At 44.9% G+C, this 18,299-nt stretch overlaps 1 protein-coding gene across 1 annotated transcript in view; it reads right to left on the bottom strand.

The window, feature by feature from the left end:
• Positions 1-16,184, bottom strand: part of Pka-R2 (cAMP-dependent protein kinase type II regulatory subunit) — a 142,138-nt gene extending 125,954 nt beyond the window's left edge. The window contains exon 1 of the mRNA XM_084579314.1: positions 15,712-16,184. Within this exon, the coding sequence (XP_084435440.1) occupies positions 15,712-15,934 (223 nt within the window). The 5' untranslated portion in view covers positions 15,935-16,184. The remainder of the gene's footprint in view (positions 1-15,711) is intronic.
• Between the last annotated feature and the right edge of the window lie 2,115 nt (positions 16,185-18,299).

Here is an 18,299-nt window from a genome sequence, read left to right as displayed (position 1 = left end):
TTATTCGCCGTGGACAGCGTTTGTTTTTCGAACACTAACGTCGTTCTGATCCGGCAACCTGAGCCGTAAAATACTGGGCACTATTCAGTCTCGGCCCATAATCACGACTGTTGAGACGCATGTTTTGGTATGGTCGAATACATGAAATAGAATTAAGATTAAGCGTTCCTTAAGTTGTTACGAGAATAAACCATGAAAAATAATATAGGGAGTAGCTACAGAAAGGAGAATTTTGCATGGTAGAAAAAAAAATAAAAGGATTAAGAAAATGAACGTATAATGACACGAGAAGAGAGTGAGAATGAGAGGGCCTGGACGGTGGGGAGGTTTCCCACGTTGTCTGGCTAGTGTGACATAGGAGTTGGGCGACCGTCGGCCGACAGCCGTCTTGCGAGCGACGCGGCGCCGACACCGACTGTCGGCCGACTGTTTCCGTCGGCGCAGTGTGACATAGACGCAGACATCAGGAAGACGCGCTGTTGGCAGACCAAATCGGCGTCATGTCGTGCTAGTGTGACAGGCCCTTAATGGTTACACGTGGTAAGGTACTTTATTTACAGAATAAGCCGGTCAAATGGAGTAGGGACATTCGGAAGACGGCAAGAAGACAGAAGAAAAAGAAGGCGACGAGAAGACCAGAAGAAGAGGAAGAACAAAGGGAAAGCAAGAAGAAGAAGAAGGTAACCAAGAAAGGAAGCAAGAGGTTCTGAAGATAAAACGAAGACAAAATGGAAGAAGAGGACCGGAAGCAAGAATTTTAGCACGATTTCAAAAATTTCCAACGTCTCCATCACCTGAGTAACGAGCCTCTCCTTTCTGCACCAGATTACCAACACCTCAGGTGGCCTTGGCGTGGCCGCATGTGTGTTTCAAGGATATGTGAGGTGCCTATGCCTCTCTTGCGCTGCAGATTACCGAAACTAAATCTGTATTTATGTCGTTCGGGGCTATCCGCTACTAACATCTGTGAGTCTTTTAAAGAAATTGAATCCATCGATCATTTTTTTTTTCTCTTCTGCCGGAGGTTCGCATCTCACCGCAAAATTTACTTAGCAACTTCCCTTTCGAGACTAGGCCTTCCACTAACCATTCCAGTTCTCCTCTCCTTCGGAGCAAGCGTCAAGGAATATGCCTTAAAACCAGTTTGCGATTTCATTCATGATTACATAATTTCAACAGGTAGATTCCTATGCTAGGTACGATTTCATTAATTTTCTTTTCCTTTTTATTTTTTCCAATATCTAGATAAACATCCATATTTATCTGAATACTCCAGTCCTTGAACATAATTATTTACAAACTACAATGCACCCTGGCTACAGTGGCTACACTGTACCCTGGCCAATCCCCCGCCGTGGGTACGTGCCATTTTGTCTCAGGACATCATTATCATCATCATTTGGAAGACACCAAGAAGAAGACAGAATGCGCAGTTGTGGCCCGCGCCCGGCATAGTGACCTTAGACTTAAATTGCGCAGTGAAGCTTTCGCTTTTGAAAAGAAGAGCGAATTTAAATGCGAGCTGCGCGCTCTGATCCACGCTCTGTGTCACGTTCGGCACGTGCCTTAACGAAGTCGGAGTGCGAAAACGCGAAGGTTCATTGCCACGATGAACTGTGCTGCATATACTCGTCTTACAGTGACGGTCCCGGTTTGAAACTTCGGCCTATCAGGCATGACACGGACGTCAGCAGAGCGCCGACTTGAGCAATCGGAAGAAAGCGGTGCCATATATATATAGCGACACCGAGGTGCTTTTTCTGTTCGTCTAAATGTTTCGTCACGAGTGGGGTAATGTGCAGACATACCGCTCGACGGCTCAAGAACTTTGTGCGATGAGTTGCACCGCACGTCCACTCTTCGCGGATTTACCTTCGCTCGAGTCAAGCGGCCGCAAAATGTAACGCGCACAGAGCACGCGACGAAAGGGCGCGCGCATGTCAAATCGGCCCGTCTAAACCTTCTTCGCGGCGTGAACCGCTGAAGCTGCGCCGTGTGCATACGTCATTATTATAGCGGTCGTCACTTCACGTAGAAGTCCCTTAAAACGCAGCACACTAGTCCCCACAACGGCGGTGATCACTAACACGGACTGATTACGAGATCAAAGGCGAGCACGCGTTATCTGTAAAAAAAAAAAATCAGGACTGCACTTAGCTTCGCTTAAAAGCTTTATGGCGAAAGCATTTCGTCCTCATTCTCTTCTTCCTCTTCTGTCTACTTCTTTTCTTCCTAGCTCTTGCGTGTGTCTGTGTCCCCGTTATAATTTCATTACGCTCTTTTCTTTGCCTTCGTCGTCAGAACTATTGTGACATCCTTACCGGGTAGATTATGTTGACGTCAGAACTTATTGTGACGGCTCGCTGAGACATCTCGTGAAATATCGTAGAATCTCGCTGGCTAGAAAGTTAACAAAATGTCCTCAAAGTTCACCGTCAAAGCATAGCTCGCCTTTGGACTACTGGACGGGTTGGTATGAGAAATCATGGAGTTGACAACGCAAAACTGAACGACACTAAGCGAAGACAATTACATGCGCGTAACGCACACAGCGCCGAGGTCTAAAGGAGAAATTAGCTGAACGCTTATCGTGCTCGTGTGATCTTTTTTCTTTTTTTCGTGTTCCTTACCCGTGCGCAGTACACGGGTTAATTGCAAGTGAGTGAGAGAGCCAGGCCTGGTTTTGTCCAACAGCAAACACAGCTGATGATGATTACAATGCAGCACCGTGAGATCGCAACCACTAATGCAATTAAAGGCCAACGCTCTGAACGTGCAATACCGGGCCAGCAACACGCATGCAATTATATAGCCTAGCTTTGAGGCAGCCCCAGGAAGCTCAACAATTCCTGCTTCAACAAATCGTTTCGACTGTTTAACTGTCCAGCCGTGGATCTTGAATATGGTATGAAACGTCCGCCACCTCGCGTTCTCTGGCAGTTACAAGCAAAGCCATACGTGCAGTGCAACTTGCACACTGCCATTCAAGGGTGCACATGCAGACAGCTCAGCGCAGAACACTTGCCGATATCTGCAGCTGCCTTTGAGTGGAAACAAAGGCCACGCAGGTCTCCATCGCTCTTTCTCCAGCCAGTGTGGCTTTGTTTGCGCTGGCAGCCTTACGCGATGTACGGAAAAGGCGACAGCGCTCCATCGTTCCCAAGGCCAAAGACACGCGCCTTGCATTAGGAGACGGGGGCTGCGCGACACGTCGTGTTTTCTCGGCACTAGCGAGGCAGTCGCGTTTTTTTTTTCTCTTCCCCCCCCCTCTCACCCCCTCCTTCTCACCCACAAAAAAAAAAGCATTTACATTCAACGCTTTCTTGCCGTGGATTCAAAGTTTGGTTGCGCGAAAGACAAATTATATCAGAGATAGTTGGCACCGCGGGGACGATTTATGGCTGAATGTAAATTTGTATCTTCCAGTGCCTGTCTTCCAGTTCAGTCCCCCCCCCCCCCCCCCCCTTCGTAGACTGTCGAACGCATAGGCTATTCCTGATCATTAACTTGGCCCATATTTCCCGATCACGCGAGGTTATTTCAACGTGCACTGAAATCGTACTCGTTAAGCCCACCGCGGCGCCTTTTGTGCAACGTCTGGGTGGACATCTACACTTAAGGACAGAACACTGACCAAAATGTGTCATGAGATTATGGTGGAGATGAAAAGATCTTGCCTCATATATAGTACAGATCGTGCACTACAATATCAAAGAAAAGAGGCTTTACAATTTTAATTTGTCATTGAAAATCGCATAAAAGCAACTGAGGAGCTATCTAGCGGAGAAACCACCCTACTTTCAGTGTTGTAGCCCACGTGACTACATGTCAGCAAAATATCGCTGATTTTCTTAAATGCACACTGTTCTTTTTTTCTTCTGGGAGTGCTTGTCATAACTTTCTATATTTTGCGGCCTCTCCAGTGCGTCCTTAAATAAAAACCATCACTCCTTTCGCACCGCGAGAGGCATGCTTTCAAGTTTTGCCACTAGATGACGCCACAGTAAGCGATGATAGTGCCCATTAAAACTTTCGTCGAAGAGGCGTGCGTTATTGTGCCGTAACAGCATTGAGTGTTTAAACTGAAAATGACGCTACTCTACGCAAAAAATGTCGAATTACTGCCTGACGAGTAATAGCTATGTTTGCTTTCGGGACACCTTTTTTGTCGACCACCAGTCGTCATCGCGGTCGCTGCTCATGGTTTCCAGCATCGGACTACATAAAAACGAGCGCACGCACTGAACGAAAAATTCTTGGTAAAATTTTTCTACACCGTTTCTACCAAAACCGCTATGGAATCGAACATTTTAGACACCAATCTTTCAATTGCGCCGAAAAACATTCGAGACCTATGTTGCAGTGTTCTGTATCTTTAACTATAGACCAAGGTCGCCCGGACATGAAGAGGCGAAATCCGAAGTTGCATCCCAAGAACTAGAGCATACGCTCCAAAAGGAACGCGCCGCTCCTAGAGCTGCTATTCACTGGATGTGCGCATGCGCTCACAAGTCTAAGCACTGAAAACCAGCCACAGCGAGTAACATCCCTTTGCATATTTATCAAATGTGAATGCATATGTCCGAGAGCTAATAGCGCTGATTTTGAAAAATGTCGCCCAGTCGAACCACTCTTTAGAGCGCAAGATTTCGCATCGCCCGATTGCAATGACCTTGACCTAGTTAGGTGTAGGTGTCCACTGAATGTGGGAGAGACAGCCCTTTCCTTATCACAATAATTAACACCCGTGTGCTAGGCGATGTCAGTGCAGTCGTTAAAATACATGGACCTGCTACTGGATCCCCAGCAGAGCTACCTCCGCTGCATCGTACCGACAATGAAGAATGAGCGAATAGAGAAAGAAAAAGAAAGAGGGAAGAGAGAAAGACGCGCGTTGCAACAGCCGTCGTCCGCCACTACTTCGGTGGCGGGTGCAATGACGGCCAAGAACAGGTAGAACCACAGTAACAGGCGAGCCCCCGCCGCATACCAGCCCTGTAGGGCCAGGAGCAACCACCCTCCGCTGATGTCAGTGCACGCTAAATATCCCCAGGTGGTCGAAATTCCTCCGCAGCCCTCCATTACGGCCCTCTTTCTCTACTTTCTCTCCCACGTTCCTCCCTTCCCTTACGGCGCGGTTCTGGTGTACCAATTATTTATTATAACAAAACAATTTTAAACAATCGCGGAATGAAAACGCGGTGTGAAAGGAGCTTCGCGTCTGCATTTAAAGGGTCTATGAAAAGCCACTTACTTAAATTGCTGATTGTTTAGCTTGATTAAGCCTAGTGTGCAAGCGAGAGTTCCATTACTCATGGTTTTACGCGTTAAACCTCTTAATTTACAGAAGAAGCCGGTCAAATGGAGCAAACAGATTCGGAAGACGCCAAGAAGGCAAGAAGAAGACGGGAAGCCAGAATATTTGGAAGTCGCCAAGAAGACGCAGGGAAGAAGATTGGGCCACTTACACCGTGGATTGGGCGCACGCGCAGTTGTGATCTTAGCTTTACATGGCGTAGTGAAGCTTTCGTTTCAAAACGTGCGCGAGCAATGCTAGCTTGTTTATTGTACCTCAAAGGGCATGCCGCATTACAGCCACACAAAATAGGTGTCCCATCAATCATCTCCATAAGGCAAACATTTTTAAGCTAGCTTTATTAGCACTGAAGATAGGGCAGATCGAAAATGATACGCTTCCCTCGCACTTAAAACGCGAAAAAAAAAATGAAAGCAAATCGCAACGGATATTGATAGCGCTCCACACGGCGGGTCCCATGAGTGGGCGCACCCAGAGAGCCCCGATTATGCCATCCGGAAGATTTGGCGCAGAGAGGCGTAACCGTAATAGATCACGAGTGGTCGCCAGGAGCACAGTTTAAAAATTATTTGCAAATTACAAGCTCCGCGCAAGGCTTTTCAATTTGACTGGAGTACTCACAATTGGTCACATCTGCGGATTTCTCGCATTTGAATTCTATCGCAAGTACCGCTTCAGGGCCCTTTATGGCGAAGCTGGAGCACCCCCGGCCCTAACTCAATCGTCAACTGTGTATAACTAATACCTAAACCATGCAAAACCATGCTTAACAGAGCTTCCACTCACATAACTAGGTTGAAGCCACGTTTGAACTCCCCTCATTCGTTTAACTTTCCCCACGGTGAAACTTTCCCATCCACTCTATGCCTTCATGACTTCTGAAAAACGAGCCACAAAAGTTCAAATGATGAGTTGCCCACACTACGGCAAATTTCAACGCTTAAATCACGTATAGTCCGCGAACTATAATCCGGGAAATACGGCACTATCGCCTACAAATACAGCTGAAATCGTAGCGGAAGTAAGGCAAGATACCGTATCAAGATGAATCGAACAATCAGCACAGTCATGTTTTCGAACTGCTAGCTCCGCCGTGGCGGATGAGACGACGCAAACGTCCGACTTATTCTGACCGAATGAGGCGAGTACACCGAACAAACACGGTATGAAAATAATACTGACGACCAAGCGCCATTTCTGCGCGAAATTCGAGCTAAAAGGATTGCAGCGGTTTAGCTGAGAGAAGCCTTCTACAGCGCGCATGTAATAGCGCAACACGCATTATTTGCGGATAAGATAGCGCATGTTAACGAAAAAACAATCCCGATACAAGTTCATTACGTCCACGGGGTCACTACAGGGCGGCAAGACGCCACACGACTTCCTGAAACGAACTCCGCGTACAAAAAAAGAAAAAAGAAAAAAAAAGGCGGGAGCCAGGGCATTTTATCTGATTTTAACAGCTATATCTGTCGCACAGGGCAACAATTCGAAGTTCATAAGAATGGTCGGAAGGTACGGATCGAGTCCCCGCAATTGACAGACGTCTTAAAAATTCTGTTTAGTGCGCCTCTAAGTCAAATTCAAGACTGCCTATCGTCAGCCCGTAAGCACAAAAACGTAGCCAGACTGAAAAACAACTAATAACACAGTGAAGCTAAACTGTCAGATCAGCCACTTTTTAAGCATGTCTCTACATTTGAAACAGTCTGTAAATAGGCTTTTCACGTTAAAAACACATGTTAACCACAAAATAAGAAAGGAGGCTAGCAAAAGTTTCCATCTCCGATTTCAAGTATCATGTCAGTTCTTGCACAAAAACTTCCAGCCTGCATTTTTTCTTGTACATACTTCCATCACTTGACCACTTCCTCATTGGCTTCCCTGCCTTTCCTCTCTCCTTACCAGTCCTGAATTATCCTATAGAAGTGATTCAATGCAAAAGGCATAACCAGGTAGAAAAATGCAAGGTTTCTATGCAGTTGAGTCGCTAACAACTGCGAGTGGGGACATTTTAAGCACACTGCCATTGTCGTCAATGTGTACCATTAAAACAACAAAAAACACAATTACTGTATACAGGAACCCATCTGGCATAAACGCCATCTGTATACAAGCACACCCCAAATGATTAAAGAGAACTGCACTGACCCTCAGTGGGTGTCAAGAGCAGTTACTTCATCTCACTGTCATAACAAAAATACTCACAAAAGAGTTGTAACAAAAAGACCACTCAAGTGCATGTGTCCCTAGAGCTAATGGTTTTCATCACAATAAGCAGCAAAAGTGCTCCCACTAACAGGAAGCCATTGGACAAGAACAATGCACATACCAGTCTCGTATTCAACGCCTGCAGCTGCCATTTTATTTACACACACCAAAGGGAAGGTAGCTGTGCAATGCTTGCAGTCTCTCATGAGCTGAAACACATCAAAGTCCTCAGTGTTTTAGATCAATTACAGGCAAACATGCAGAGAGTGGCATTCAAAGCTGTGGCTTCTGCAGTCGAGGCGGTGATGGCCGATGTGCTGCAGAGTCTTCGCCTGAGCGGACCAATGGTTCACTGTGGCTGGCAGACTGCTTGAGACGAGACGAGCGAACGGAACCCTTTGACTTCCCTTCTGCACACAAGATCACAGCCACTCTGCACGCTGAGTACCAAACAATTCACCAGCCTATATTCACAGCAAGCACACAGTGCGTTACAGTCTTGGTGGAAAAACAAATATACAGTAGAAGTCGGCCTGAAAACTGCCATCAAATACACTGAGATCGCATGAAGAAAAGTACAATTGAAACAGGCTTCTTATTTGTTTTTTGTTTTTTTGTTTCAAGCAACCACTTAGTCAAAAGCAGGCTATGTGATTATGCCTCCACCCGTCACCACCGAGAAGCTAATGAAGCGGGTGCATGGCATTCTCTCCCAGCAGCGAATGTCATGACAACGGATGGGTGATAAAGGGTCGGCAAATGAACCAGTGCGCGCGGGCTTGGGTAAAGTAGTGAGGGCATACCACGTGACTCGACTCAGATATGCGCTTGCAGCTTCGTTTGTTTGTATTATTATCTCCCATCCCCATTGGTGACAGGCTGCTGGGGTATGCCAGCATTGTGAAGATATCAATGGTGACATGAAGATATATACTGTGAAGATATTGATGGATCTCCCTGCATAACTTTGATAAAGCAAACAGGAGACATGCCTTTCAACCAGGTTCGACAGATAGAATTACGTAAAAAACTATGGTGATACAAATAAAATGCAGCCAAAAAACTCTGAAAACATTACACCTCATTTCTTCTGTCAATCAGAGCAGGACCTCAATGCCCTCCAATTACTAATTAGGAGGCACACAGAACAAAAGTGGAAGAGGATTCTGATCCAATTCCAACCCAAAGGCAAACTAAAAACATCTGTCAAATGGACAATGTATAGTTTACAAGCAAGTTCACTTCAGTCATTAAGCAGCTTCATGCTACTTTTTGGATTGATCCTTCTTTTGTACGTAAAAAAATGTGCATGTGTGAGGCCTTAATAGACCTATCCAGGCCAAGGCCATCATCACAGGTGTTTGTGTTCTGATAAGCAAATAATGCATTACAGGGAGGAGACTCTTGGCAGAAGAAAAGCTCCAGCAAGGAATATGCAATGTGCATAAGTAATTAATGAAGTGGGAAGTCCTGTCCATAGGGCCACACCCCTTCGACGTCACATTTTTCACACCAGGAAGAGAGAGAGGTCTACTGTGAACGTGATAAGTGAAACTTTCCCCTTTTATATGCACAATTATCACCATCACTGCTCATGTAATTCTTCACTGATGCTCTCAGTTCATCTCTTCTAGATCTGAATAAAAGATGCTCACAATCAATTTCTATCTGAGAAATATGCATAGCCCTAGTGGACAGAATATCACATATGCTGATAATGACAGAATTTTGCTAAAGGAGGTCACCTCGGTTTCTTTAGCGAAATTTTCAGTGCTAAATTAAAATTATAAATCCTCACCATTTCTCGAATACTATAGGGCTCAATCTACATACAATGAAGTAAGACCTTTTCATTACCACAAGTTCAGACACATTGTGGCCAATGTTCGCTCTCTTTGAGGTGCGATAAGAGGACCAAAAATTATCTAGTGCACTGCAACCAATAATTGTTTGAAACCTGCTTGGTCTTAAAAACCCAGCTCCAAATTAAAACCAATATCAGACCTGATGTGCTACCACCTAATTCCATTCTAAATCGTTGGTAACTATTTTGTGATGTACGTCACCCTCCTCATAAAGTAGATCATTTTTTGGGGTCACAAGAAGAGTAATGCAAGATTCTAGCACCTGTGTCTTTAAGGCAATAAACATGACTTTGCCCTTGAATAGAGCCTGCAGAAAGCAACCACTGACAGCCAGACATCCAGTAATTATAAAAGCTAACAGTAAACTATTAGCATTAAAGAGCAAATCAGCTCAATGAACACCCTTCTCAGTCTAAAGCAATGGTTTCAAGCTTGTGAACTCTCATGAGTAAAAGCCAAGTGAGAGCCCATCATATAAATGTCAATAACAATTTCCATAAGGAACAGATTCATAAAACAAAGCATGCTTATCATGACAAGAACTGCAACCAAGGAATTGTGCACTCAGACGTTCAAATGACATATCATAGAAATTACTGACTCCCACAGCAATGACAAGTGCAAGACGTTTTGGAAGGTCTGTGCAAACTACAGAAAAACATTTGTGACTGCCAAGGTCAGTGGAGCAAAATGGTCAAAACAGCAATAGAACAATGCAAAATGTGTCAAGAACACTTGCAAATAAATCCGGGGCTATTTACACTGCCACAAGGGCTATTAGTAGGTCGCATACTTTTCGGTATTCGGCTTTTGAAAATTGGGTGCATTTTTCTTGGCATTTATGTGCCTTTTTGGAGGCTGTGTTTGTCAGCTAGTTGCGTGGGGAAAACTGTAAAACACGGCCATTATTGGTAAAAAAACATTCTCAAACCACGCAAGATTATAGAAGCAAAGATGCACAAATTTTATTGACCTTGGAGCAAATGCTCTATACACTTGATTGTAAGGGATGAAAGCTTACTTAAACTGCCATGAACTATGTCAGCGCGCTGCTTAGTGTTGAGAGCACGAAATTTTGAGAACGCTCGCTCAACATGAGTGCATGACAAGGAAAGACCTAAAAATGTCCAAAGATGCTTGGGCTAATAATGGCCAGTGACATGGGTGCTGTTTCCATAATAAGGGAGGGTCGACAACAGCACTCATCGTGTACTGGCGGGAATTGTAGAACTCTGACTCCAGCTCCTTCATATTGTTCTCATCCTGTACTAAAAGCCTGTAGATCCGTTCGTATCGATTGAATTTATCTGGAATCCCTCCTAGGAGGTCTCCTACTACTTACTTCCATAAAGCATGTGGGCGCGTAACCTAAGAACAAATTCTTTTGGCTGTAAAACAAGCCATAGGGAGAGGCTGACTTAAAGACTTCCGCAAATGGTCCATTGCTGCAGCGATGGAGATGTTAACTGGTGCATTTTGGCGGTCGGCGTGGCAGAACCTCAAGCGTTTCCCTCCTTGGACTGCTTTTTCGAGTGCTTGCTGACCTTTTTCTATACTGTGAAGGAAAGGAAATGAGAAGTTCTTCACCAAGAATGGGACCTAGACTATCGTGAACAATCAAAAGCTGCTGTTTTTCGGTTTTAACAGATTCCGTAACTTTTATACCGGTGTATTATCAGTGTTCTTCGGTTAAAAGTACATAGCCCCGCTATAAGCGATGTGTGGTGGAGGGCTCCATACAATATAAAACAAGTGCAGTTCTTTAATGGGCACTGATATTGCATAGTCAATGGGGGAGTTGTATATCGCCTCTCCACCGAAATAAGGTTTCTGCAGCTGTGATCAAACCCCAAACTTTGTGATCAGTAGTCAAATGACAAAATTACAGTACACTACATGTGGACAAAAGGTGTACAGAAAAGTGTACCGCACACGTCCCCCCCCCCCCCATAGTGTTTAGGCACAAAAAACAACAATAAAAGACTAGCGGACTCAAAAACAGTCTCATGACAAACTAAACAAGTTCACCAACATTTTGCACAAATTGCATACAAGGATGCCTGAAGCAACCAGCAAGGCAACTAGGTTGTATATGTAAGATATAAAACAACATACTTCTATCAAGATGTCTTTTAGCACCTATGTAATAACTCAAGCCTTGCGAGACAATTACTGAGGTCATTTCATATGCTTCCATTTTTCATTTGTCACAAAGATCACTAGACAGCAGGTCACACCATTGGCTAAGGTTGCATGTGTAAGGTTTTAAGTGTGGCCAATTAAAAAAACAATTCAAAATAATGTTGCCTAGCCAACATTGCCTAAAGCCCAACAGGCTCAAAACAATATAAAATAAAAGATTGGCAAAAAGAAAATTCCCCACTGCAGAAAAAGAAAGAGAAAAAAAAGGGGGGGGGGGGGGGGGGGCAGCTACGTCACAAATAATTCAAAGCTGAGGGGGGCCTGGCCAAGCAGCATCCATTTAGCAACGAGTAAAATGGCAATATTGAGGTGCAGGCAATAATGAGCCAATAGTCTGGTAACTTCCTACAGTTATTTGAAAGATGCAGCTTCGTCACCTTAACAGTGACCAAAACAAAGCAGAAAATGAAAAATGGAAGCTTAAGAAATACGCCCCTTGGGCAATATTTCAACCACACACAACAAAATATAGCCGGTTGATACCTTTGATGTTACCTCCGTTAAATGTTCTAGGCATGAGCTTAAACAACGCTCTTCCGTTTGGGCCATCAATCTGCTAACTGTCAAGTTTGCAGAATAGCTAAGGGTAGCACAGCGTTTTGCAATATTCTGTGCACTCCTTCTACCTTCTAGGTTCACCAAGTCTCCCCTTTTTCATAGTGATTTAAACTGACAGCAGGGTTTACACAATGCTGAATCTCACAAACAAAATATTGCAAAACGTCGTAACAACATAGTTCACCAAGAAATTGTTATAATACAGGAACAGTAGGACTATAATCAATCAAAAGATGTCGCTGGCAGAAACAGGTCTTCTGAAAGTTAGCACATTGAAGACCCTGGCTCATAGCATAATGCCACACAAAAAAGAAAAGCTCATAAAGATGACTGACAAGCTCCACTCTTTCTAATGCGACCAGGTTGATGAAGTGATCTCTTTTCAGGGACAGACATGTTACTCCTTTTACTTCTTTCTTAAGCAGTACTAAAGATTATTAAATATCTCAGCAAGAGTGATTTTTTAACCTGCTGAAGAAAACACTACAATGAAACAGTTTGCCAAAAGCAACCTCTATGGAGGTAACTTTCAATGAAGGTTTATTAGAACATTAACACGCTTTTTATTGCTCATTTGAATGAGACATGTCAAATTAACGTTAATAAAACCTGCTATACCTACACAAACAAAAAAAAGCCATACATTTTGTTTCTGACAATATGTTTTACTCAGACAATGAATTCCAATTTTTTTTTTTTCCATTTCAATGATCTAGCAACAAACGAACATAAAATTGTAAAAACTAAGAAATAAAAATAAGGCACAGGTTCCATCCCTCACCAAACCGGTACCGGGACTGCCGCTGACTAAAAGGCATGTATAATTACAGATAAAGGAGGCTATGTTGCAGACAGATATTTCCACATGTAATGTGCACATGTGCAGGAGATGCAGCACGCAGCAGGTCTCATCCAGCTGCATTTGTACAATCCGATGAAATTTAATTAGCATTGCTTGCACGCTCAGCGACACGACACGTTTGACGTGGCACGCAAGCCGGTCTCGCTTCCTGTTCCTAGAGCAAACACGAAGCATGTGATCACTCAGACCACTAATGAAAGAGCACGGCACATTTATAAAGATTGAACACAGCCTCAAAAAAACGGAAGTGAGCAAGATCATAAAACATATGCAAGCATGACTTCACAGTTGTTGTCCACCTACATTAAAGGAAGCATTATAGTATAATTTTGCTTATAGCTTTGAAATAAAGCTTCCATAAAATCCATAAAAGTCAAACTCCTGAAGAAACAAACTTTATCTGCACATCTAGAGAAACCTTGACATTAGAGATAGAGGCTGATTATACTAAAAGTTGATCACGATGAGTATACCCTGATAATGTTGTGGTGATAACAAGATATTAAAAAAAGAAACTTGGGGAATCTCTACAGAATGCCTTAAAAGAACAGATGGCCGAACAAGTTACCAAGAGTTCATATTAGTGCAACATAAAGGAACAAGGTCACATAATAAAAAAAATGACAAGCGCATGTGTCACCCCTTTTAGCATGTTGCTCAGTGCTCTATTAAATTATGAACATAACGTGATGCGAGTGTGACTGATGACACACAAGAGACCTTTTTCAAACTGCCCAATGTGCGGCACTAATGTCGTACATTGAACAATAATTGTTTTTATCAGTGCAAGGTTGTCACCCGCTTACAACAATAACAAAGAGCGACTTCCAATTCTTTCCTTCAATGCTGCAACCTATTAGTGATGGAAGGTTAGAGGCCTATCCATCAGAACCATCACTTAGAAGACATGTCACATATGCATAGCTCAGCCGCAGTAACAAGAAACTTCAGCAAGTTCAAATGCAGTTAACAGAGGAGGTACATAGTCAAACTCTCCATCACAGAAGGCCATTTCTGCTGAAAAACATGTATTGTAACCTAAAATGTGAACCATGAAATTATAGTGGCCGTTGATCAGAGACGCACTTGCATATACACACTCGGGCTCTCAACGAAAATCCAACATATGTCAGTGTACCTTACAAAGAGGAACGCTGGAAACAAATTCACACGTCACTCCAAACAGTGTGAAAGTTATTGCAAGCATTTCTAATCACATCATTTGCAAACTCTTTGTAACATTATCGAGAACACTTTACATGAGCACAAAATAATGTATCACCAGGATGTTTCTTGCCCAACTTTTGCACACATGAGGCTGATAGAGCCCACATGTCTGGAGAATAAATACAAGCAAATCGCCATTCTTTTTACAGCCATTAACAGCAGGCAGCAGTAATGGCAATAAGCTATATAAACACGAACAACTTCAATGATGTATTTAATAACCTAAGTAGAAAGAGGGACTATAAAGCCGAATATTGAAGTGCCGATCGCACCCGATATGCAGCAGGGAAAGGAATATGATGGAAGTCCTGCAACTGGATACATTATGTGCCAACTGGTGCAGCAGGAAGAATGCTGCACTGTTTGGCAACCATAAAAGACAAATCACGAACAACAGACCGAACAATCTGTCAAGCTAACCTCAAGTCAGATACGGCCTGAGCCATCAAGCCTATGCAGTGCTGTTTTTGAAGCAACTGAAGTGCGGTACAGCATAAGCATGAACAGTTCAGGCTGAAGTTCAATTTCAATTCATAATGAAAGGTATCTATGCCCCTGATGTCAGTATTTTTGGACTAAACAAAGTCGCTGATATGATGGGAAGCGAGCTATCTCTCGGTCAAAAAAACTTAGAGCAAACAACTCTTTAATTACTACAACCAACACAGCCCCAAAGCAAAGCATCTGAAACCAAGAAGTCACATCTCGCAAATTCACAGGCTGTTGCTTAAAAGGACGTGATCGTGGCGCTGTTCGACGACGAAGTGCACTACATCCCTCAGATGGATCTCAATTACACTCCTGTTCCATAGTAGAGCATGCCAAAAAGCAGTGTTGTGTAATAGCGACATTACGCCAGTGGAGCACTTTCGATGCCGATTCCAAAGCGAAAACATCACGCGGTCAGCGTCGATCAGCAGCAAACAAGACTTCCGCTAGTGGTTTCTGCCTACAGACCGGGTGCTAGTGTGTGTATGCCAGCGGGCGGCGGATGAGCGCGGTACATCGTTCGTGCGCTGTATGTCATAGGCTCTCCAAGCCCCGGTGTTATACACAGGAGCTCACTCTTACGCAAGTTTAGCCCTCGCCCATCCACTGCGGGTTTGTCAGCACGCAATGGAGCGCGGCGCGGTAGCCGGCTGCTTTTCCACGCGCCAATGATTCGGGTGTGTGTGTAGTGCGCGAAGCTGCAGCCCGCCGAGCAGCCACAAGTGGCTCCCATCGGAACCGGGCTCCTCGCTCGGCACGACTCCTTGGCACCGACTACGGGGAAAACGCTTCCGAATACGAGCGCTAGTGCGAGGGGAGGAACGCCCAACGCCGAAGACGACGGGCGGTCAACCGTAGGTGGGCGCGCCGGCGCCGTAGCTTTCGGGCCGGGGCTCGCCACCGCTTCCGGGGAAGCCGGCCGCCGGTTAGGCCTAGGCCCCGGGTGGGCAGCAAAGGGGAAGGGAGGTGAAACTACTCACTGGGCATGGGCTCGTCCTCGTCACTGTAGATGGCTTCGTCGTTCTCGGCGATCGCCGGCGGTCGACCGGACGATGCGCTGCGCTGCCGCTCGTCGCGCAGCCCGGAGAAATAGCGCGCCGCGTACTCCACCAGGTCGCTGGGCCGCTCGATCATCACGTTCACCGTGAACTCGAGCAGCAGGTTCGTCAGCTCCGGCGGAACGTCGTACCGGGGACGGTTCATGACGTTCAGCAGCAGTGCATCCACAGCACACAGACACAACAAACACCACCACCACAACCACCACCGCAGAAGCAGCAGCAGAGGACGCGAGGTCGCGCCGAGGACACGACCACTTTCTCGTCCCAAACAGCAGCGCACGGCCGAAGCACACACGACGGCGGCGGGCTCCCGCTGGCTTCTCCGACGCTCCTCTTTCCCCTCGCGCGCCCGCTAATGAAGAGCCGGCTAGAGCAGCGCGCCGTCTGCTACCGCGGTGCCGAAGCGCCGATGCCGCCGCCAGGTGATTGGCCACGCCTACCGGCGAATTGGAAAAAAAGAGCGCCGTGCAAGGCGTACGCGCGCGCTGCTAAAATTGGTCACAAATTTAATCCCGACCGCAAAAAAAAAAAAAAAAAAAAAAAGAGAGAGAGAGAGAGAGAGCTTCGAAGAGGCGCAGCTAGATGCCCGCAAAGGCGAAGAAATTGCATGCTTCCTGCATACGCTCCTGCTACGTGCAGATGTTCAGCTCGCAACGAAAAGAAGCACTGCGCGCAATTTCTATAGGTGTGTGTTTAGGCTGGCTCTTCCACCGCTGTTGCCTTGAGATCGACATTCGCCAGGTGGTTGAGGCACAGCTGTTGACGGGAAGCTTTTCGAAAGCGAAACCTGCACGCATGCTTTTGCGGCGTGCGTCGAAAGGGGCGGAAGAGCTCCTCCTTGTCTGGGGGCCATGGCGATCTCCGTGCTGGGGGCGTTACAAAACAATACGCCGCTGAAGTCCCGTATTCCTTCCGCGACATTTTATGGCCGCAGATGAGTGTGCTCGGTCTGTTTTGTTTCTGGCGACGAATATGAGACATTTCGCGCGCCCACAGGCTGTCGTCCAATAAAATAGCGAAATTGGCTCCGAACGACGGCATCGAAAACATCGTTACGAAATTTCACATCGCCGTTTACTATTCCCTCTTTTATATATATATATTTATTGAAAATAGTTACCCGTAGCAAAACAGAACTTTTGCGATTACTTAATGCTGGGAAACCTGACGCCAATAGAGTATCTTGCGTGAGGCGATATGTGTAGCAGCGGAACCTTCACTTTCTGGTCAAGTTCATTATACAAATGTTTTAGGAATACGCCAGAATTTGGAACAGGCAATTAAACTTTGTTCACATTCACGCCCCCCGCCCGTCAACCTTTACTTTTCACAAGGAAGTGCAAATCGTACGTGGAAACATGAAACTGTGCGACACGTAACAAAATTGAAAAACATAAATTAGAATCAGTAAAATAAAAAACGCGGAAATAATATTCTCAATGAACGTCGGATATGAAATTATCTCAAAAAGCCAAACTTACAGATTACATTATCTCCATACTTTTTTTGTAATTTGATTTCCATGAAAAGGCGCGCGTCGGACAGCTTCTGCGGTGTGAAGAATTTGAGAATCGCGTCAAAAAAAAAAAAAAAAAAAAAAAAACAATAATAACCTTCACAGGACAAGTGCATGTTACTCGAGTACAAATCAAAGTGTCTGAACTTTGCTGCATTGCAGAATGCGAATGAAGCAGCTTTCTCTTCTTCTCTATCTCCTCTCCAATTTTCTTAGCGACAAAATTGCAGCATTTTCTTCTCTTTGCAAGAAGCCGTATTCGGTTCGTTTACTTCCGGGTCAAGGTCACATCCATATCCTTACACCGTAATCACCTTTTACATATCGGGTACCTGAGCTAAATGTAACCGTGCACACTTTTAAATAAAGCCTTTAAATTCTTGGCACTTTTATATTATATGGCTCAGTGAAGCCATCTGAGGGCTGTGTGAGTCGCGTGACCTACTCTGCAGTATTTTTTCGTTCTCCAAGATAAAATGGTTACTTGGTCAAATGTCGAGGTTTCCCACAAACCTCCAGCATGGTTTTCCGATTTACCTCATGAAACAGTATACTGTGAGCATTTAAAAATATACTGTATAGTGTACACCCCGCGAGTCTCAACAGCGCTCAGTTGCTGTCTCCGTGCTAGAACATTCGGCATTTTTTAAAGGAGGGGTTGTCTTTATCTGGCACAGCAGTACATCATACATCGTATCTGAATTTTAATGGCGGATTATCTATAAGGTACCACGAGTGAGTACCACGTGCACTAAACATTGGTTTGGAAAAAGTCAAAAGAGCAGTAACACACTCTCGGCGGATGCCCGCACCGCGCCGTAAAAAAGAAAAAAGGAAAAAGATTTTTCTGAACAGAGAAAATGTTAGGCGGGGGATGTTTAGCTGGGAGGGGGGAAGCTGGCAAAAAATATAAGAACGAAAGCATGGCGCTATAATCCCTGATACTCCTACGTGCCCCTGGAAGGAGTAAGTATACACCCTTCCTTGTTTT

Source organism: Amblyomma maculatum, chromosome 9 (genome assembly GCF_055883805.1).
Source record: "Amblyomma maculatum isolate TAMU_Amacu chromosome 9, ASM5588380v1, whole genome shotgun sequence".
Classification (NCBI taxonomy): Eukaryota; Metazoa; Arthropoda; class Arachnida; order Ixodida; family Ixodidae; genus Amblyomma; species Amblyomma maculatum.
This window is presented reverse-complemented; position numbering and strand designations above follow the sequence as displayed.